Source organism: Mustela erminea, chromosome 13 (genome assembly GCF_009829155.1).
Source record: "Mustela erminea isolate mMusErm1 chromosome 13, mMusErm1.Pri, whole genome shotgun sequence".
Classification (NCBI taxonomy): Eukaryota; Metazoa; Chordata; class Mammalia; order Carnivora; family Mustelidae; genus Mustela; species Mustela erminea.
Genome location: NC_045626.1, coordinates 79,361,888 through 79,382,837, shown reverse-complemented (window position 1 = coordinate 79,382,837; position 20,950 = coordinate 79,361,888). Strand labels below are relative to the sequence as shown.

The 20,950-nt window shown below is 53.5% G+C and overlaps 1 protein-coding gene across 2 annotated transcripts in view; it reads right to left on the bottom strand.

Annotated features, from left to right (window-relative positions):
- Positions 1–17,358, bottom strand: part of TESC (tescalcin) — a 48,180-nt gene extending 30,822 nt beyond the window's left edge. The window contains exon 1 of one of the 2 annotated variants that reach the window (XM_032309358.1): positions 17,140–17,358. In XM_032309358.1, the coding sequence (XP_032165249.1) occupies positions 17,140–17,197 (58 nt within the window). In that variant the 5' untranslated portion in view covers positions 17,198–17,358. The remainder of the gene's footprint in view (positions 1–17,139) is intronic. The other variant, XM_032309359.1, reaches the window with a different exon arrangement.
- Between the last annotated feature and the right edge of the window lie 3,592 nt (positions 17,359–20,950).

Genomic DNA, 20,950 nt, shown 5'->3' with positions numbered 1-20,950 from the left:
CCCTTGGGTCCGGGGGTCCCCCAGAGGGTCAGTCTTGTGGGCACCTGCTCCGCGTGTGCGTGGCCCCCTCGGGGGTTCCCAGGATGGAAGATTTTCTTGTTTCTCTGTTCCTCTCAGCCCTTTCTCCAGGTCCCCAGGAGGTCACAGTTGCCGTGGAGACAGGAGAGCCACCTGGGTGCACAGGCACGGTGACCTCATTATCTGTGGCTTCAGATTTCAACCTGAGGGTTGGTTTCACACCCCGCCAGTGGCTGGTGGGAGTTTAACTGGCCCAATCTCTGTGTGTGTTTGTGGGGGGTGACATGCTACTTTGTACCAAAAGCTTAAACCAGAAAGTATGTACCTATATAGTAAGTCACTAGCCGCAGGTGGCTGCTAAGCCTTTGCAAGGGAGCAGGATCAGGGACTAAAATACACAGCAGCTTCCAAAGACTTAGTACAAAAAAGGATGTAAACTGTCTCAAAAATTTTTGTACCAGTCATACACTGAAATACCTTAGGCATAAGAGGATAAATAAAACATTGAAGTTAACCTCATCTGTTTCTTTTTTTAAACATGGCTACTAGAAAATGTAGAATTACCTTACATACACAGCTTCCAAAAAATTTAGCATTATCCCACCTTGCACTGCATTTGTACTGGACAGCGCTGGTATCTGGGCTTCCGACCAGCAACCTGGTCCCAAGGAACAAAAGCCGAGGACCTCAGACAAGTGTACAGAGATAAACAGGCAGAGTCATCATCAGGGACTCTAAAATAGTTAACACCTAGGGAAACGGTGAGCCACAAGGAAACCGGCTGAAATAAATCCTGGAGCATCCTGAACACAGAATACTACACAGCCTTCAGAAACACGTTTAAAATACTTAGAGGGGTTGGGCCTCTGCCTTTTGCTCAGGTCATGATCTCAGGGTCATGGGATCGAGCCCTGCATCGGGCTCTCTGCTCAGCAGATCCTGCTTCCTCCTCTCTCTCTGCCTGCCTCTCTGCCTACTTGTGATCTCTCTCTGTCAAATACGTAAATAAAGTCTTATAAAAAAATAAAGTAAAATAGAGGGGTGCCTGGGTGGCTGCACTGGTTAAGCGTCCAAGTCTTCACCTCAGCTCAGGTCATGATCTCAGGGTCGAAAGTTCAATCTCCGTGTTGGGTTCCACACTGGGCATGGAGATTACTTAAAAATATATGTATAATGGGGTGCCTGGGTGGCTCAGTGGGTTAAGCCTCTGCCTTCGGCTCAGGTCATGATCTCTGGGTCCTGGGATCGAACCCCGCATCGGGCTCTCTGCTCAGCAGGGGAGCCTGCTTCCCCTCTCTCTCTCTGCCTGCCTCTCTGCCTACTTGTGATCTCTGTCAAATAAATAAATAAAACCTTTAAAATATATATATATATATGTATAAAATAAAATACTTAAGGGCACCTGGGTGGCTCAGTCTTTAAGCATCTGCCTTTCGTTCAGGTCATGATCCCCAGGTTATGGGACTGAGCCCTGCGCCGGGCTCCGTGCTCCACGGGAAACCTGCTTCTCTCTCTCCCACTCCCCCTGCTTGTGTTCCCTCTCTCGCTTTTTCTCTGTCAAATAAATAATATCTTTGAAAAAAATAAGATATTCAGAACTTAGAACAGCACTACAGGGAAAAACCAACAGGCCACAACATCTCGGGAAAACGAATGTTCACCATCACATCTGTGTACGCGCAGGAGTTCATAGGAAAAGACACACAACGAAATAGTGCGCCATTTCCAGGTGGCAGAATCACAGGACATTCCTCTCTTCCTCTTGTCTCGTATTTTTGCTTATCCGTCCTTTCACTTTCCTGTGATTAACACGGTCCGCTTGTCTGTCCGGCGGGACAAGATCCAGTCCTAAACGGAACAAAACCCCCCACGTGCACCAGCACGGATAGGCCTTGAACACACGAGGCTCCGGAGAGAAGCCAGGCCCAGGTCACATGTCGCACGACTCCATTTATATCGAATGTCCGGCAAATCAAGCCACAGAAAGTAGGTTAAGGGGTCGCCGGGGTTCAGGGTAGGGAGGAATGGGGAGGAATGTAATGGGTCTGGGGTCTCTGCCTGGGCCTGGTCCCACCTGTCAGGCGTGGGGGGCTGGCTTCCAGCCCTGCTGTGCTAAGCATGGGGCCACCAGGCAGGAGGGGGGTCACACAGACCAAGAGGTCGGAGACAAGCCTCAAAGAGGAGGAGGCAGGAGATGGGGGGGCTCGAGAAAGGGGCATGAAATCCCCCAGGAGGCCCGGCCTCCCCCATCTGACTTGAGAAGAAATGGAGCATCAGCCTTCAGCACCTCCATTATAGGGGGTCACCCAGACTACTTGAGCCTTTATTCCCAGGGGCCCAAGTCTGGGGACAAAGGGCACATAAAGTCTCACCCGCGCCTTTGCTGAATCCATGCTGGCTCGCAGGGGTGCGGGAGGCCTGATTGACCCGCCACGGTCCACCGGGGTCGCTCAGCCCTCTGACAGATGCCCCGTCACTCATTAAGAGACATTTACTGAGCACCTCTTGGCACCTGCTAGCGGCCAAGGGCGGCAACACGAATTCCATCTATTGGAAATGGGCATCACCTCGCTGGGATCCGGGATAATAAATGTGGTGTCCGCTTGCCAAGGAGCACGGGGGTCAGAGAGGGGGTTCCAGTGCACAGGGAGGGGTGGGAGGCAAGGCCCTGCGGGATCCTGAAGGCAAGAGCGAGGCCGGGAGGGTGGGGCTGGCAGAGGTGGGGTGGGAGGGGCTCAGGACACCGGGGTTCTTTAGCACAGGCAGAGAGTGGGCAGGGGACGGGGAGCAAGGTGGGGAGGTATCCGCGGTCACACGCACCGAGTTGAGGCATTCAGAATTCACCCCCAGCTCGCAGAAGTTGCTAAGGCAGGGGACAAGATTCCATGTGCCTGGTGACAGAACGGAAGGTGGATGCAAAGGACAGGACACAGGGGACCAGTGGGGGAGGAGTGGGGTGTCTGTGCTCAAAATGCAGTTGCAAGGAGCTAGGGTGGCTGAAGGTCTGCTCCTGTGCTTGCAGGAGCCAGCCAGCCTGGCTCCCCCAGGAGCCAGCCCCCCTCCCTCAGTCTCCCTCAGCAGTGCCACCTGGCACACAGGCCCCAGGACACTGAGCAGGGAAGGTCTCAGTGGCTTCTGGGGTGCCCATAGCTCTCCTGCTCACCATGTCCTGACTGACCGGCCAGGACTCAAGCCAAGCATGGGGCTGATGTCCCAGAACACAGAGGCGAGCAGGGTCAGACAGAAAGGTGGGCTGACGGCATGGGGCCAAGAGCTGCTGGCTGGGTCCCCAGCTCCACCTCCTACTAACCCGTCTCCCTGAGAACGCCTCCTCCTCCCCCGTAACACGGAGAGAATAACAGCGACACCCCCGCGTGGCTGTTCACACCCCAAAGAACAAGACACGTCACACACACGCGATGCACAATGGCCGGAAGGTAGGAGCACCCACACGTCCATCGGCTGGTGAGCAGATGAACAAAACAGGGTGCGCGCTGCTCATCGGGGCAGGTCACACAGACACCTGTTGGCCCACAGCTGAGCTGGGAGACACAACAGAAGAAGCCAGATGTGCAAGGCCACCGCGGTGCGCTGCCATGTACCCAAAGCTTCTGAAATACGTGAACCTACAGGGACAAAAAAATAGGTTTGCGGGTGCCAGGAATGGGGGTGGGGGTGTGGATTTCAGGAGCAGCTAATGGGCCTGAAGTTTCGTTCTGGGGTGATGATGTCCTAGAACTGGATGGTGGCGACGGCTGCACTTAATGCCCTAGAGCTGCAGGCTGGAAAACGCTGAAGATGGTCAAAGACAGGTTATGTCAATTTCACCCCGTTAAATAAAATGTCACATTCATGTTGCAGGGGACCTGGCAGGAGGAGCGGAGGCAGCAGAGTGGCCACGAGAGCAATCATGAGGACCCTAATGACTCTGTTGTACCCACCGGGCACCCCAGCTGGCTCCCGGCTTGGCTGGGCTTGGGAGGGAGAAGGCACCTTGCCTGCTGCCTGGGGCTCCAGCGAAGCAGTGACTCATCCTGGGCCTCCGGAGGGAGGAGGGAGAGCAGAGGGACAGCCTCCGCAGCCTGGAAAGGACCTGCCCCCACACACCCGCCCGTTGCCCTGAAGATGCGTCCGGTGCCCAACGCCCCACTTCTCTCCTTCACCCTCGCCACGCGCCCAGCCTGTGCACATCACAGAGCACGCCTCGCTGCCGGGATTTTTAAAAGAACCAAGGCCCTCAGCCTTGGAAAGGAAACGACCAAACCCAACTCTAGTGTCCAAAGCAGAAGCAGCAACAAAAAGGTCAACGGCTGCCTTCTCTCCAGCACCTTCGAACCCTTTACACGCAAACGTCAACCTTTCTGTGAGCGCGAGAGCCACAGGACCTGGGTGGGAGCTGCCCCCGGGCCCCGACCAGCATGGGGAGGGTCTTCATTTTAAGCTCAGATACCGAGGGTCTCAGGAGGATCTCGGCAGGTTTTTTCCACCCAGAAGGAATCCTCCAACTCCCAGAATGGGAGGAGAAGCGGAGACAGAATGAAGTGGCTTGACTTTAGCAAAGATCCTCTCATGAGCGATGAGACGACTTGGAACACGGTCAGAGTGGGTGGGCAGGACTCTCGAAATCACAGGCTGTGCTGTGCTCATCGACGCTCACCTTCCCACAGCTCTGCTCTGTTCTTTGCCATTTGCCTTATAGCAGCAGGACTCACTGCCACGTGCTAGCATTTCCTCGGAGGGGGGAACTAAGCCGAATGCTTGGCACACATCATTTTATTTCGCCCTCACCCCAGGGCCTGCCTCGGAAGGTGGTTATCACACCCCCTTCACAGATAAACCCGAGCCTGGGAGAGATTAAGTCACTGGCTGAGATGAGCGGCAGAGCTGGGGTTTGAACCCAGGTCTGCAGCACTAGAATGTTTTCACACGGCCTCACGCTTGGGCTATGCACCCCAAGGGAGGATGGGGGGGGCAATGAACACATAGCATTCATGTCACTAAAGAGACAAAGAGGTCTCCATTTTAATAAAAAGACTAGGGGTGCCTGGGTGGCTCAGTGGGTTAAAGCCTCTGCCTTCAGCTCAGGTCATGATCTCAGGGTCCTGGGATTGAGCCCCACATCGGGCTCTCTGCTCAGCAGGGAGCCTGCTTCCCCCCCGCCCCCGTCTGCTTGTGATCTCTCTCTCTCTGTGTCAAATAAATAAACAAAATCTTTTTTAAAAATTTAAAAAAATAAAAAGACTAAAGATGGGGAAGGGACGAGGGGACGCCAGTTAATCAGTAGAGATGGGAAGAGTGGGCGTCTTTTGGACCATCTAAGGAACTGGTTTTTACAACCTTCCAGAACGATCTTCAGCTCCAGATTTAGACTGGGGGCACATCAAGTAGAGAGAGGCTTACGTAAGGTAGGAAGGCTTACTAGGTAAAGAAGTCCAGTTCCTGCTATGTGGAATGAACACATTCCCCATTGCCCTACAGACCCCTGAAACCCTGGATAAAAGAAGAAAAACCTCCCTAGGGCCACCAACCCTGCAAGGGAGGGGGACCCAACAAGGTCAGAAGCCAGAAAGGAACGCACACCCAGCAGGGCAAGAGTGCCAGACGCTGCTGAGGTGACCCTGGGCCATCAGCTGTGGCCTTGGTTCCACGTAAGGGAGAAGTGAGACTTCTATCCAAAGCTGATACAGAAGGGTACCAGGGTGGCTCCATCAGTGGAGCCTCTGACTCTTGATCTCAGCTCAGGTCTTCATCTCAGGGTTGTGAGTTCAAGCCCCACATCGGGCTCCATGTTGGGTGCGGAGCCTACTTAAAGAATAAATAAAAATAAAAAGCTGAAGCATAAAAGACCACTTCCCCATGTAAGATAGGCTAGAGAAAATATTGCCTACTGCCTCAGAGAATCGGCGAGGAGCAGACCCTGCCAAGGAGGTGGCTGGGCCCAAAAGAAAGGGGTAAGTCTGCATGAGGAATCAAAATGCCACGTCTGTGCCATGCCCAGGGGAAAACGCCAAACCTCGGTGGCACAGGAGAGCCAGATTGAGGACCTACTATAAAAAGTGTTTCTAGACCAGTGACAGCTCTCGGGAACTTAGCACAATAAATGCAAAGCACTGCGTGAGGTGCTTCTGGAACCCAGGGACTCTCATGGGAGAGGTAAGCTCTCCCCCACTTGGTTTGGCCTTGGCATAGATCTGGAGCTGAAGACCGTTCCAGGAGGATGTGAAAAACAGGAGAGAAAGCCCAATCAAACGCGAGCTCAGAATCCAAAACCAAACCACACCAGCAAATGAACCACTGGAAGGGAGGACCAGCAGACACAACTAACAAAAGGAATAGAACACTTTTGGTTTTAAATTTTTTTTAAAGATTTTATTTATTTATTTGACAGGCAGAGATCACAAGTAGGCAGAGAAGGGGTGCCTGGGTGGCTCAATGGGTTAAAGCCTCTGCCTTCAGCTCAGGTCATGATCCCAGGGTCCTGGGATCGAGCCCCGCATCAGGCTCTCTGCTTAGCAGGGAGCCTGCTTCTTCCTCTCTCTCTCTCTCTCTGCGTGCCTTTCTGTCTACTTGTGATCTTTGTCTGTCAAATAAATAAACAAAATTTTTTTAAAAAGATAAAAAAAAAAAACAAGTAGGCAGAGAAGCAGGCAGAGAGAGAGGAAGAAGCAGGCTCCCTGCTGAGCAGAGAGCCCGATGAAGGGCTTGATCCCAGGACTCTGGGATCATGACCTGAGCCGACATGACATGACAGAGGCTTTAACCCACTGAACCACCCAGGCGCCCCATTTTTGTTTGTTTTGTTTTGTTTTAAATATGTTAACAGCACCATGATCTAGTGGGCTTTGTTCTGGAGTGTTTCCATATTTGCAAACCAAAGGATACATGACACTAACAAGAGGAAAGATAAAGGGCACATGAGCCTATCAAAAGATGCAGAATTAACATCTGACAAAATACAATACCCATTCATGACTAAACCACTCCACAAAGTGGATTTAGAGGGAATATGCCCAATCACAATGCAGTCCATATATGAAGAACCCACCGCTAACATCCTACTCAACAGTGGAAAACCAAGAACTCTTCCTCTACCATCAGGAGAAACAGAAGGTCATCCTCTCTCACCACTTTTATTCAGCATAGTTCTGGAAGTCCTAGCTGCAGCAATCTGACAAGAAATGCAAGGCATCTGAACTGGTAAGGAAGAAGTAAAGCTGCCACTTTTTGCAGACGACATGATACTCTACACAGAAAACCCTGAACAGTCCACCACAACGCTATTAGAATAAATGAAGTCATGGACGCCTGGGAGGCTCCGTCATCTAAGTGTCTGCCTTCAGCTCAGGTCATGATGCCAGGGTCCTGGGACTGAGTCTGGCATTGGGTACCCTGCTCAGTGGCGAGTCTGCTCCCCTCTGCTCCTCTCCCTGCTTGTGCTCTCACAGTCTCTCTCATAAATAAATAAAACCTTAAAAAAAAAAAAAAAAAGTCAAGTCCCAGAGACAGAAAGTACAGCATTGAGGATAGAGACAGTCATACCGTAATGACACTGGGTGGTGACAAGTGGTGACCACACTTATCCTGCTGAGCACAGAGCAGGGGCTGGCCAATCACTCTGTTGCATATCTGAAACTAACATTATTCATCAAGTATACTTTAATTTTTTAAAATAAAACAATTAGGGTGCCTGGCTGGCTCTGTCAGTAGAGCATCTGACTCTTGATCTTGGGGTCATGAATTTGAGCCCCACGTTAGGGGTAGAATTTACGTAAAAATTTTTTTAATTTTAGGGGCACCTGGGAGGCTCAGTCATTGTGCGTCTGCCTTTAGCTCAGGCCATGATCCCAGGGTCCTGGGATCGAACCCCACATCAGGCTCTCTGCTCAGTGGGAAGGTTGCTTCTCCCTCTCCCATTCCCCCTGCTTGTGTTCCCTCTCACCCGTGTCTGTCAGATAAATAAATAAAATCTTAATTTTTTTTATTTTAAAAATGAATGGCACCCCAAGAGGGTGAAATGGAAGAAACTATACAATAAATGTTAAATTACTACAAATAATGAAAGAACACTACTCTATGACAGAAGCAGCAACTCTAAAAACCATTTGTAACTTACAAAATGTTTTTTGTATGTATTTCATAAGCCCTCCGGGGGCATCTGGGTGGTGCAATCAGTTAAGCGTCCAACTCTTCATTCCAGATCATGTCTTGATCTCAGGGTCGTGAGATCGAGCCCCACATCCGGCTCCACACTCAGCGCAGAGTCAACTTAAGACTCTCTCTCTCTCCCTCTGCCCCTCCCCACAGCTCGCTTGCTTGTTCTCTAAAATAAATAAATCTTTTTAAAAAATAAAGTAAGTGGCACCTGGGTGGCTCAGTTGGTTGTCTGCCTTTGGCTCAGGTCATGATCCCAGGGTGCTAGGATCAAGCCCTGCATCAGGCTCCCTGCTTGGCAGGAAGTCTGCTTCTCCCTTTCCCTCTACCCCTCTCCCCTGCTCATGTTCTCTAAAAAATAAAATCTTTTTAAAAATCCTCAAAAAATAAAAATAATAAAAATGAAACAAAATAAGTCATCAAAATTTATAAACTTAGGGGCAGCAAAACTGTAACAGCTAAAGAGAGCATTCGTGAATTGGAAGACAGACCTAAGGGGCACCTGGATGACTCAGTCACTAAGCATCTGCCTTCGGCTCAGGTCATTATCCTGGGGTCCTGGGATCAAGCCTCTGCCAGGAACCAGCTTCTCCCTCTCCCAGTCCCCCTGCTTCTGTTCCCTCTCTCACTGTCTCTCTCTCTCTCTGTCAAATAAATAAATAAAATCTTAAAAAGAAAAAAAAAAAACGGACCTAAGGAAATGACTCCAAAGACAGCAAAAAGCAATAAAACAATAGAAAATATGAAAGAGAGGTAAACAGGCATTCAGGACAGAATGCCATGACCCCATCTATTTCTAATAGGAATTACTGAAGAAGAAAATAAAGATAAGCAGTGGGGGGAATACATTCATAATATAAGACACAAGCTTTCTTTAGAAGGAAACACCATAAACCATGCTCAGGGAGGATAAATAAAACAAATCCACACCTAGACACAGTGCAGTAAAAAAAAAAAAAAAAAAAAAAAAAATCCCAGAAATCTAAAAGAGGTACAAAATCAGACTTCTACCAAAAAACATCAATTAGACAAAAGAGCTGACTTTCTCAACAGCAACAAGAGACCAAAACCAAAGTGCTGGGAGAAGATATGCAGAATTTTTTACCCAGATCAATGATCAACTGTGTATGCTGGCAAAATCTAGACATTTTCAGACAAAGTTGATAACTCGCTGAGAGTCACTGAAAAAATCAGTGGAAAGGTGTATCATGTAAGAAAATGAAATCTATAAGGAAAAACTTACAAGAATTAAAAGGGTCAGCATAAAACAATAAAAAAAAAACCAATGCATAGGTTTTAAAAACGTAGAAAAAATACTGGAGAGTGACAAAAATTAAAGCATGTTAAGGTCCCTGACCATCAGCACAGGGAAAGATAAAACTGGACCTCAGGCATGTCCAAGATGGCGGCCATGTTAAAAACATGGAAGGAATTCGTGAAGTTAGAGAATGACCTTAAGAGGGAGAACGGCAGCCAGCTTCCGTACAGTTCCTCATCAAAACTATGAGTACTCGCCAACAACTACTGAACACCTACAATGTGTCAAGAGCTTTACTAAGATGCTCACTTAATCCTCACAGTAATGCGGTGACACATCCCCAATCAGCAGATGAGAAAACAGAGGTGTGGAGGCCAAGGTGGTTGCCCAGAGACTAAAAGGTGGTCCACAGTTCAAGCCTTTACTGTCTGCTGATAAAGGCCATGGTGGGGTGGGAGGGGGGACAGGGCAGTGTATATCCATGTGGGACCCTGGCTGCCATCTTGGGGGATGCAGGTAAGGACAAGAGAGCCCCTGGGAACAGCGGGTGGGTGAGGCATGCTGGGAGCTCCCTTGGGGCTGGCCACTGGGATCCCGGCATGAGGCTGAGGTTAGAAAGGACGTGCACCGGGAAAGCCATCCACCCTAGCAACCTTCTCTCTCCAACGCGGTCCAGGACTCAGCCATGTCCATTGTGAAGTCTCCTGCTGGCCACCCGCCCGCCCTCCGGAGGCACCAGATCCCCGAGACCTGAAGGAGCCTTCTCACACTCCAGGACACAGAAGACCCACTTCTGACAGCCTGCCCATCCACAAAGGTCACACCGCTGGGACAACAAAGGGCCTTTTTGTCCTCGTGCTTAACGGTGGCTGCCGCCACCAACGGAAATCACCCACTCGACCTTCTGGCTTTATGAATTAATAATAAAGTTGGAACAGGAGACGGCTCGCAGGCCAGGGTACCTCTTCCCCCCCACAACCCCAATCACCTTGCCTGGTGTCCCCAGCACGGGCACCAGGGGGCCCTGCCTTATCTCCCCAAAGCCGTGAGCCAGAAATGCCTTATTCCCTTGGCTTTGAGACAGCAGATACTGAAGCGCTATGCGAGAGTAAAGGCATCTTATCAACACTCGAGGTATTCTGTCTGTGCGACTGGGCCGTATGGCATGTCTGAGCATTGATTACATTCTGGGCTGCATTCCGGGGACCATTAACTCACACACACAAAAAAATATCCTGCCAGTATGGGGCTGGGGGCGGGGTGAGAAAGAGACGCATAAGGGATCTGATTACTACTAATCCGCACGGCGAGGAAGTCTTGGAGCGCACTGCCAATTACTTTCATGCAGAGAAAACACAAATTCTCCCTCTGAAACAGACCTGAGCCACCCAGGAAGACCTCAGGAAAACAGAGGGGGCTACACATTCCCGCTCTTCCTCCCAGAGCCCCTAACTCCCCTCACACTGCCCCCCCCCCCCAGCCTGCCTCCCTGGGGACAGCTCACAGTTCTAGAACTTTCCATAACCTGATACCAAGCCTATCTGCCTCGAGGTCTAATTCTCCCCCTTCCAACGTAGTAAGCAAGTGTATTAATGAGGTCACGGGGTGACAGTGTTGCCCCTCCCAGATATACAGAACCTTTGTCTCGGTCTACATCGTATGGGGTCTGGGTCACCTGGGGAAGATGGAGTTAAATGTGGGTTCCGCATTCTGCATCCAAGTGACCGGGAGCAGTCCCTTCAAAGGTCCAGGCCTCAGTTTCCTCATCTTTAAACTGGGAACCATATGCTATAATAGTGAGAAGAGCCAGCCCAGCCACAGTGCAAAATATCAGCATGGGACAGAGCAGGGTGATTTGGGGTGTCCAGCAATGAAGTTCACTTGCCACCCGGCCCTTTTAAAAGCTTCCCAAAAGGGACACCAGGGTGGCTCAGTCCACTTAGATGTCTGCCTTCAGCGCAGGTCATGAACTCGGGGTCCTGGAATCAAGCCCCACATCCCGCTCCCTGCTCAGAGGGAGCCTGCCTCTCCCTCTCCTGCTCCCTCTGTTTGTGTTCTCTGTCAAAAAAATTGTTAAATAAAGTCTTAAAATAACAAATTTAAAAACCAGAAGCTCTCCCAATCCGCCTGCAAGTTTCCATACTGTGAGCTCCCAGGGGAGGCTGGGTCCACCGGGCCTCCCTCCTCTGATCTTGGCCACTGTGCCCACACCACTGGACCGTTTCTGCCCAGTCTGCACGGAGATCTCAGCCTCGGGGGGACCGACCCTCCCCAGACCTCACAGATACCCTTATTCCTCCCTGCTCAGGAAACAGTTTTTTGTTTTTGCTAAAGAAATTGCTTTTAATTACTCTCTTATTAAGATATGGTTTACATGCAATGAAATCCCTCTTCATCATTTTTGAGAACCCGATGGGCCCTGGGGATCTGCTCCCACCTCACCCCCAGCCCCAGAGCCACAGACACAGTCGTGCACCCTGTTTCCTGGGGCCTAGAGATTGCTGGCTGATAACAGCCATAGTCCACCCACGGGAAACAGGAAGGGAGCCAGGAGGGTCTGTACTGGCCCATTTGGCTTAACATGCCTCAGTGGGGGACAGGAGGAGCTCAGTAGTACGGGCCAGGGTGCCTGCACCCCCGGAGCGCCTGGAGGGCAGGGAAGGTGTCTCTCCCTCCCACCCCCACCCCGCATCCAGAGGGAATATGGCACATGGCGAACAGGCGGAGACTGTGGTCTGGGGCCCCTTGAGATCTTTGCAACCACCAAGGAGTAACCAGCAGCAGCAGCCCAGTGGAAAATGGGGTGCCACCCCCTCCAGCCGGCACGGGCCACCCAGGCCTCTGGTCCCCTCCCCAGTGAGGGGGTCTGGGGATCACACCAGAAACGGAGTCCCAGCTCCAATTCTCCAGAGCCTGTGGCCTCAGGCGCGCGGCCTGCTCTCTGCAGCATCCGTGCCCTCCTCGGGAAAACGGGAAGCCATGGTGTTCCTGGGGGCGCTGCTTCGGCAGCTGCGGGTAAGCTGCCGGGCTCAGCTCTGTGTTTGGCAGATGACAGGCGCCTGGTAAACACACTCGCTGTCAACGTGAAGAGGTCTCAACTCCAGATCTGGGACATTGTTTTTCCTTCTTCCTTCTGGCAGCTTCTTGGCATCTACATAGATATGCCTGTGGGGCTGTTTTGGAGCCTGGAGGAAAAAATAGACCCTCCACCTTTCCCAGAATCCTCCACTTATTATTTCCTTTCCAGCCCCAGGAGCAGGCATGGGTGGGGGTGGGGTGGGGCAGGAAATGGCCACCGCCAGGCCAGCTCAAGGTGGTGAAGGCGACCAGGCTTCCGTGAGCGATCCCCCCTACAAGGGCCCGGTCTTCCTGCCGGGGGCCACTTCACACCTTGGGACCCACGCCGGGCTCCACTGCCTTCCTGCTGCGGCAGGAGCGTCAGAAAGGCCAGCGCCCGTGTTTAACGTGCATTTTAATGTTCTAGGTAGGCCGCTTTCTTGGCTCAGCAAAGATGTCTGGGAAGACTTTTAGGTTTGAAATCAATCAGTGAGACTCTCCCAGGCAAGAGGAGGTGGGTGTGCAGCTCTGTGGATGCCCTGCGTGGGCTGCCTTGAGCTCAGGCCTATTTTTGGTGGGGCTGGCTCAGCGCTGAGGCCCACAGGATGGTGCCAGGAGGGCTGGTGCGGTCACGGCCGGCTGCTGGGGTGGCACGAGGTGTTCCTCCTGGACCCACGCTCCTAGCCAATACTCTGGGTTCTAAAGACCCGGGGGTCCCCGCCTCGTCGGCACGAACCCCTATGTTGTAAGTACCACACCTGCATACTGAGGTGAACCAGCCACCTTCTCCCTGCTCTCCGGAAGCTCCGAGTTCCGAGGGGCAAGTGACAGAGCTGACAGCTCTACTGCCATGCGCTGTGCGCTGTAACCACGCAGGGGCTGCGCGAGTCTCCGGGATGCGTGAACCCTCAAAGTTTGGATGGAGAGCAGGCAGGGTGGCTTCCGGAAGGGAGCAATGGCTGAGCAAGCCCCAAATGAGGAAGAGAATGGACTTCGTCAAGAGACAGGGTTAAGAGAACACATTTGCAATCTGAACCTGGCTGGTGGTTGCACAAGTGCCCCCTTACGTAAACCCCAGATTATGCACAGTCAAGTGAAGTGTTCTCCAGGTAGAGGGAATGGCTTGCACAAAGGCCCCGAAGTGAGAAAAACTGATGTGCAGGCTGTTCCCCTGCCCTCCTGCCTTCCTAGAAATCCGAGGCAACTCGGCACAGCGAAAGCACAGTGTTGGCAGGAAATGGGCTTGGGGATCCTCGGATCCCCTACTCCCCCCACTCAATGACCTGGGCAGCTGCAAGCGGACTGCTTTGCCTCTCCAGGCCTCAGTTTCCTTCTCTGTAAAATGGCCACATTGCCACCTTCCACAGAGGGTTATTATGAAGATTCCACTGAGTGCATCCCAAGCGCTCCGCACAGAGCCTGGTGCCCAAGGAATGATGCACAGCGCCCCCGTCCTGTGCTCGTCCTGCTCATCGGCTCCAAAAGGAGTCCTCAGGGAGGGACCAAGTGGACTCTTCAAATTAGGGACCATCTGGGTTCCTCGAGGAGGCAGGGGGAGCCCCGCAACCTTGCAGGCACAGCCTGTTCCTTGACTGCCTGGGTCTCAGGCAGAATGCTTCCCAAGGATTCTTGCAGGAGCAGGGTTCTGGGAGCGGACCTTCCAGGCCAAGACAACTACTTCACACACATACATACATCACCTTACTGAAGCCATATAACCACCCCAGGAACCAGAGGGGGACCCTGGCTCTCAGAAGGGCAAGGACTTGTTTAAGGTCATGCAGCTGGGAAGAAGTGGGACCAAGCTTTAACTCTTGGCTGTGGTTCACAGTGATACAGACATACAAATGGGTTTAAAAGCATGGCCAGTACCACTAAACACTTGCTCCAAGCCATGTACCTAGCAAGATCCTTTAAGTCAGGCCCCCCCCACCAGCTAAGCCTTGGACTATGGCAGCAGCAGCAGCATCTCATACAATTCTCATTTATTGTCCTGAAAATCTCCCCACCACAGGGCCTGGTCCTCCCTAAAGAAATGTTTCTTTCCCTGGGCACCTGGGTGGCTCAGTTGGTTGAGCGACTGCCTTCGGCTCAGGTCATGATCCCAGACTTCCAGGATCGAGTCCCACATCGAGTCCCGCATCGGGCTCCCAGCTCCGTGGGGAGTCTGTTTCTCCCTCTGACCTCCTCCTCTCTCATGCTCTCTCTCACTCATTCTCCCTCAAATAAATAAATAAAATCTTAAAAAGAAAGAAAGAAAGAAATGTTTCCCTGTCCTTCCCCAGACTCTCACACCACTCTGCATCTCCCCTCAGGAACATCAGCTTCTCTGGGTCACCTCTAAATCCCCAAGTCCGCGGTCCATAAATACTTGCTGAATGGGTTCAAATGACCAGACTCGGCCAGCTACTTTCAGAGGACAAAGGGGAACTTTCCTTTGTCAAGGAACTGGAGGTATTCATTCTCCCCTCTAGTCTGATCCCACACCCCCTTCCCTGGTGCGCCCCCGCCCCATCTCCCTTCCCCATTTGGGGTATGAAATTGGAGTCCAGGGCAACTAGAAGGGAAGCCTCCTCAGCCACTTGTAGGAAGGCTACAGGGGGAACACTAAGCATCTGTCTTCCCTCACGGGAGATCGGACCCAGGAAACAGACATGAGTCCCAGCATGCCCTGTGGTCCTATCGCTTGTAAAACTCACCACCAGATGGGAGTCCCCCCACTGCCTGCACGTGGGGGTACCACCCTGCCAGCAGAAAACCCAGCTGCAGAGGTCCCGGACTTCACGAGTGCAGATCCGAGGTAGAAAGAGCTCCACTAACAGAACCAGGGGAATCCCAGGGAAGAAAGAGGGGAATCCTACCTCCTCTGTCATGTGAGCCTTAAGGTTGAACTGGACTTAAGACTTCCTTTTTTTTTTTTTAAAGGTTTTATTTATTTGAAAGAGTGAATGAGAGAGAACATGCAGGCGAAACAGAAAGCGGGGGGGGGGGGGGGGGGGGGGAGAACAAGCACTCCCAAGAGGCAGGGGGAGCAGCAGGGAGAGGGAGAAGCTGACTCCCCACCGAGCAGGGAGCCAGATGTGGGGACCTATCCCAGGACCCTGGGACCATGACCTGAGCCAAAGGCAGATGATTAACCAACTGAGCCACCCAGGTGCCCCTGAACTTGAAACTTTTATATTCACACACGGTTCAAAATGAAACTATAAAAAAATTTACAGCGAAGAGCTCACTCCCTCTCTGTCCCCTCCCCTCAATCTGCAAGTATGCACCCTTCTTACTTTCCTGCGGAAGCTTCTAAGATCCTTGATGCAAACAAACCAATTACAAATATATGCTCTTATCATTTTTTTAAAAAGCGTTCCAAGTTTTTCCTCTCCAGTCACAGACGGTTCTGGGATTGTACATGGGAAAACATAACATGTGTATGTGATGTATGAGTGTGTGTACACACACACACACACACACATACAGACCAGGTAGAGGTGCTTTCTGTAATTTTCACCCAGTTCAGCAGCGGTCACCTTTCAGCCTCGGCACAAGTGGCTGGGTCAATCCCTACCGGCGCCCAGGTGGTATTAGGGACCTGATTGGCTGTCCTAAACTCAAAGCAGGTGCCAGGAGCCAGCCAGCCCCTTCCTTGAAATACTATCTGCAGCTCCTATCTCCTGAGCATCTAGCAGGTACTAGCAGAACTTCCATTCTAGAGAGAAGAAAACCCAAAGATGAAGTGACTAGCCCAAGGTCACACAGCCAGGAGGTGGCGTTGGCAGGATTCACATCCCCCTGTCCGGTTTGCCCACTCACCTGGCCTCCCTGGGTCTACGGTCCACACTCCCCTTCACAGCCGGTGGCTGAGCCCAGCACCCCGAGGTCGGAGCCCAGGGTCAAGTTCCCAGCCCCACTGGACTGGAGAGGACAAACGCTTCCACCGTCACTTCCCTGCGGTCAGGTCGGCCCCGCGGCGCAGCCTCTCCCTGCTTGCAGCCTCGGGCCGGATGCAGGTCCCAGGAGTGCGGGCGAGCTCGAGGAAGGTCGCCGGGCTCCGGTCAAGTGCTCCGCGGGCGCTGCCAGCTACCCGGGGAGGTGGACCCGCCTGCACCCACTTCACAGACGGGAGGACGAAGAGAGGCGCGGGGGGACGGGCTCTCCCTCCCGAGGTCACCGGCCGGGGAACGCCGGAGCCCGGCTGCCGCCCAGGTCCCGCCGACTTCAAAACTTTCCCGCCCCTGCGCTTCGCGAACCCGAACGACTTCCAGGTGCGGAGCGCGCACACCAGCTGCGCTGTACGGGCTCTCGCCCTCCGAGCCCGGGACGCCTTCCCCGCCCTGCCCTGCTCTGCCCTGGGGGAGCCCGGCCCTGCTCCCTCCTGGGTCCGCAGTTCCCAGGCCCGGGGGTTCCGTGCCAACTCCGCGGGCGCCGAGGCTGAGCGGCCGCGGCACTTACTCAGCATCGCCGCGGAGCTCCTCGCCGCAGCCTGCAAAGTGGCCGGTGGGGACCCATTTGCAGGAGGGGGAAACTGAGGCGCGGAGAGGGTCAGCTACTGGCCCAAGGTCACACAGCGCGGCGGCGCGGAGCCGGGCGAGCGGCCGTGGGCTGGGAGCCCCAAGCCAGCCGCCCGTCGGTTCCTGCCCGTGTCCCCGCGGGATACTCACAGCCGGTCTTGCCCACGAGCTCCCGCACCTCCTCGGAGGCGGAGTGGGCAGCGCCCATGGTGCCCGCGGCGGGGGCCCCGGGGCGCGCGTGCCTCGCAGGCCCCGGGCTGGCGTCGACTGCGCAGCGGCCGGTCCGGCCTCGGGTCCACCGCGGGTCGGGACGCCGGGGACAGGTCTGAGCCGCGGGTTCCGCGTGGGGCGCGAGCGCGGCCTCTTATAGCGGCGGAGGGCGGCGCGCCGCGGTCCTAGCGCGCGCCGGCTTCGCTCACTGCGGGGATGGGGGAGCACCCGCCCCGGGCCAGAGACGGCGGGGAGGGGTGGAAGGGAGGGCGCGACCTAGATACCCACCGCCAAGGTCCCCCGTTCCCCGTGCAGCGGCCGTGCTCGTCGCGCCTCCCCGCCTCCGCACCCCTGCGGGCTTTGGAAAGAGGCGGGTGCGAACAGAGTTGGGGTGTAGGTGGGCGGGATCGGACCCCGGGGAGGTTCCATAATCACCCCCACCCCGGTTCCATCACACATCCTCCCGGATCTCAGGAGGGAAACTCACCTGGGACAGTGAAGAAATACAGCCAGCATTAATTAGCTCTCTGCTGAACAGCAATAAAGGTAATATAATAACAGTAATCCACCTTAAACGCGCACGAGGTGCTTCGCTTGGCTCATTCCAGGAAAGCCCCTCGGCCCCTCCCCAGCACCCTGATGGAGCGGACACACCACGTGCCCCAGCGGAACAGCCCAGGAGCTTGGGGTGGGGGAGTTTTCAAACTGGAGGCGCAGGCAGCTTCCTGGCCCCACCCCCCACCCCCATTCTGGCTCTGGCAGGGCCCTGGAGGCTGCATTTCAAGCTGCCCAGAGAATGTAATGCTGGTGGTTCCCCTAGCCTCCTGGGAGAAGTTTGGCCTTAAGTTGGCTTGAGGAATTGAATTCTGTGGTCAGGCTGGAAGACCCCAGCCCGTCCTGCCACCTGTTTGACCATGATTCCTTCTCCTTAAAATGGGGACGATAATAGTAATGAGATGTCCATCGGAAGGGCCTGCCATGGGACAGGGCACAAAGCGGCTGCTGTGGAATCCTGTCCATTTTACAAGCGAGGAACTGACTCTCAGAAAGGTCACACAGCCAGGGCAGAAATTCAAAGTCAACATTTTCTGGTTCTCAAGGCCAGACCCTTGCTCTCCGCGGTGCCTCACAGTGCGGCCATCCATGTTTGGACAGTAGTCAGTTTTATGTCCTGGGTGCCAGGCTCTGTGACAGTGCTGGAGTGTGGAGGCGGGCATGAGTCCTTTGGTGCTCACAAAGACCTGGGTGGGCCCACCTACATCAGTTTCACAGGGCACTGGGGAGGGTATGCTGAGAACCAATTACCACTACCTACAGCCTGCAAACCTCCCCGGGGAGGCGGGGCGGGTGGGGGGGTGGGTCCTGAACCCAGCCAGAGCTGCAGAATGAGGTCCCTGCCTGGGGGAAAGTTCAGCTGCCCATGACACACGGTTGGCATTGAAAGAGCTGGAGAAGCACCTGGACCGGCATTGCAGAAGCACCCCTGGGCAGGCTGAGGTGGCCAAGCTCGGGAAGTGGGGGCTGTGGGGCATCAGCTGGTCTGAGTTAACTGAACCCAGGGCTTGCATTTCAAGGCAGAAGGAACTGAGACACCCAGACTGGCCTCAGGGTCTAGAAAGGATTTCTGACCCCCTGCAAATGACCCACGACTGCTGAACACAATTTTATTCTGATGTAAAATACCATTTCCTGGAATTTTATTATATTAAATTATCCAAGGATTAAATGATGGGGCTTGCTGCCCAAGAGATTGAAAATAGCGTTTTCAGGCCCGCACGGTCTCCCCCTTGGCCTAGCTGCTCCCGAAGTTACAGACAGTGTAGGTGGGTGGGGAGGAAAGCCCTGGGACCCTGCTCTGGGGCAGTGGGGGATGGGGGGGGTACATATGGCTGTGCTCTGCCCTTCAGTGATCACAAAGAGGACCCCAGTGTGGGGAGGGTGAAGGGAGCCTGTCTTCACTCTGTGACCTGTCTACACTGGTACCTTCATCTCGGACCCCACTGACCACTGTCGGCTCCTAGAGTCCTGGCACCTGCCCCTTGGCCTGGAACTCCCTTCCCCTCTCTATTCCTATGGTTGGGGCCTCCTCTGCAGACCTCAGTGTAAATATCTGCTCCCCTGAGGGGCCTCTGAAGGCCTCCCTCCACCCTCCTGGGTCTGCTGCTGAACCAGCCGCCTTCAACAGTGAGCAGGGAAGGGGAAGAGGGGAAGGCTGGGGTGTGATGACCACGGGGCATTGGTTCCTGATGGCAAGTCTTGGAGTAAGAATCAGGAGCTCCGTGTGGCAGCGGGAAGGTGGGGAGGCCGAGGCACCGTCCGGGGGTTTGTTGATTCACTCATTCGTTGCCCATTTATTGAGGCTCTGCTGTGTTCAGGCACCTGGCTGGGTCCCGGGGCCACAACCAGGAATAATCAGGAGCCACACTTCAGCTCCTAAGGAACTCCTAGAGGAATAGAGTCAGACAGACACACAGGAGGTGACAAGGCAGAGAGGTCAAACAAGGGCTGACTTGGGCCCAGAAAGATCTGGAATGTTCAAGCTAGAACGGTCCATGAAAAGACTCTGTTATCCCTTAAACAGAGCTTCTGGGAGTCCGTGATCTCCCCCCAACCACAGACCCAAATGGACAGGCCAGAAGTATATACCAGGCAGACAGCTGTATCCGTGAGATGTGGGGGGCCTGGATTCTTGACCCTCTGCTCTGGCCGTGATGCACATACGCAGCAGGGACTCTGCTCACAAAGCCTGCTGCTGCCTGTTCCAGGACGTCAGGGCTTTAATTCAATCCTAGCAAAGGCTCTGTCGGCGGCGTCAGAGCAGGAAGGAGGTCTGGAGCTTTGCGTGGGGTCTCGCTGGGCTGATTGCATCTGCTTTCTGGAGTCCTGTAAGAGGGGCACCCCATATGGGGATCTTTAGGTTCCCATCACACAGCACGACCTTCTAAGGGCTGGAAAACACTTCAGTCCCCAGGAAACGGCCTCTCTTCTCCCAGAGGAACTGATTAAAACCAGTGCCGAGATTAGAAAGGCCGGTACCCTGGAGTCCGTAAAGGGCATCGGCACCCAGAGACTTTGAGGATGGTCTTCCTGCAGCAATCCTGCATTCCATGGAGGGAAGACTCCCAAACTGTATGTGGGCAAGGGACATCATCTCCCTGGGCCTCAGTTTCCCCATCGGTAAAATGGCAATAATAAGGGTGCCTTCCTCGGTTTAGTTGTGAAGATTAAATGTGGATATTCGTCAAGTGCTTAAAACAGTGCCTGATAGAGAAAGTACTCTCTAGCCTTGTGTAGGTAGAGCGGGAGGGAAGGCTTACTTTGTAGCATTTGCCTACTTCTGGGCTGTAAGTATCCCTACCATGTCAATTTCAAGCTACCAGTAATTTGACAAGGGGCTTGCAAAGTTCTGGAAATGTCTGACAGTTCCATCTTGTAAGCCAGCGGCATACCATTACACAGGAGACAGTTATTATTCATATGCTCATTCGCTCACAGTTTTTTTAAGCTTATTTATTTAGTGATCGCTATGCCTAACGTGGGACTTGAACCCATGACCCTGAGATCAAGAGTCACACGCTCTTGTAACTGAGCCAGCCAGATGCTCCCATTCGCTCACTATTGAATGCCAGGAATTTAAGTACTACAGGAAAGGAGCCAGTCCCTGACCCCGGAGGATCCCAGTCAGGAAGGAAAGAGAAATAAACAGACCATCACGGCACATTCATAAGACACTGGCTGCCGTGGGGGTCGG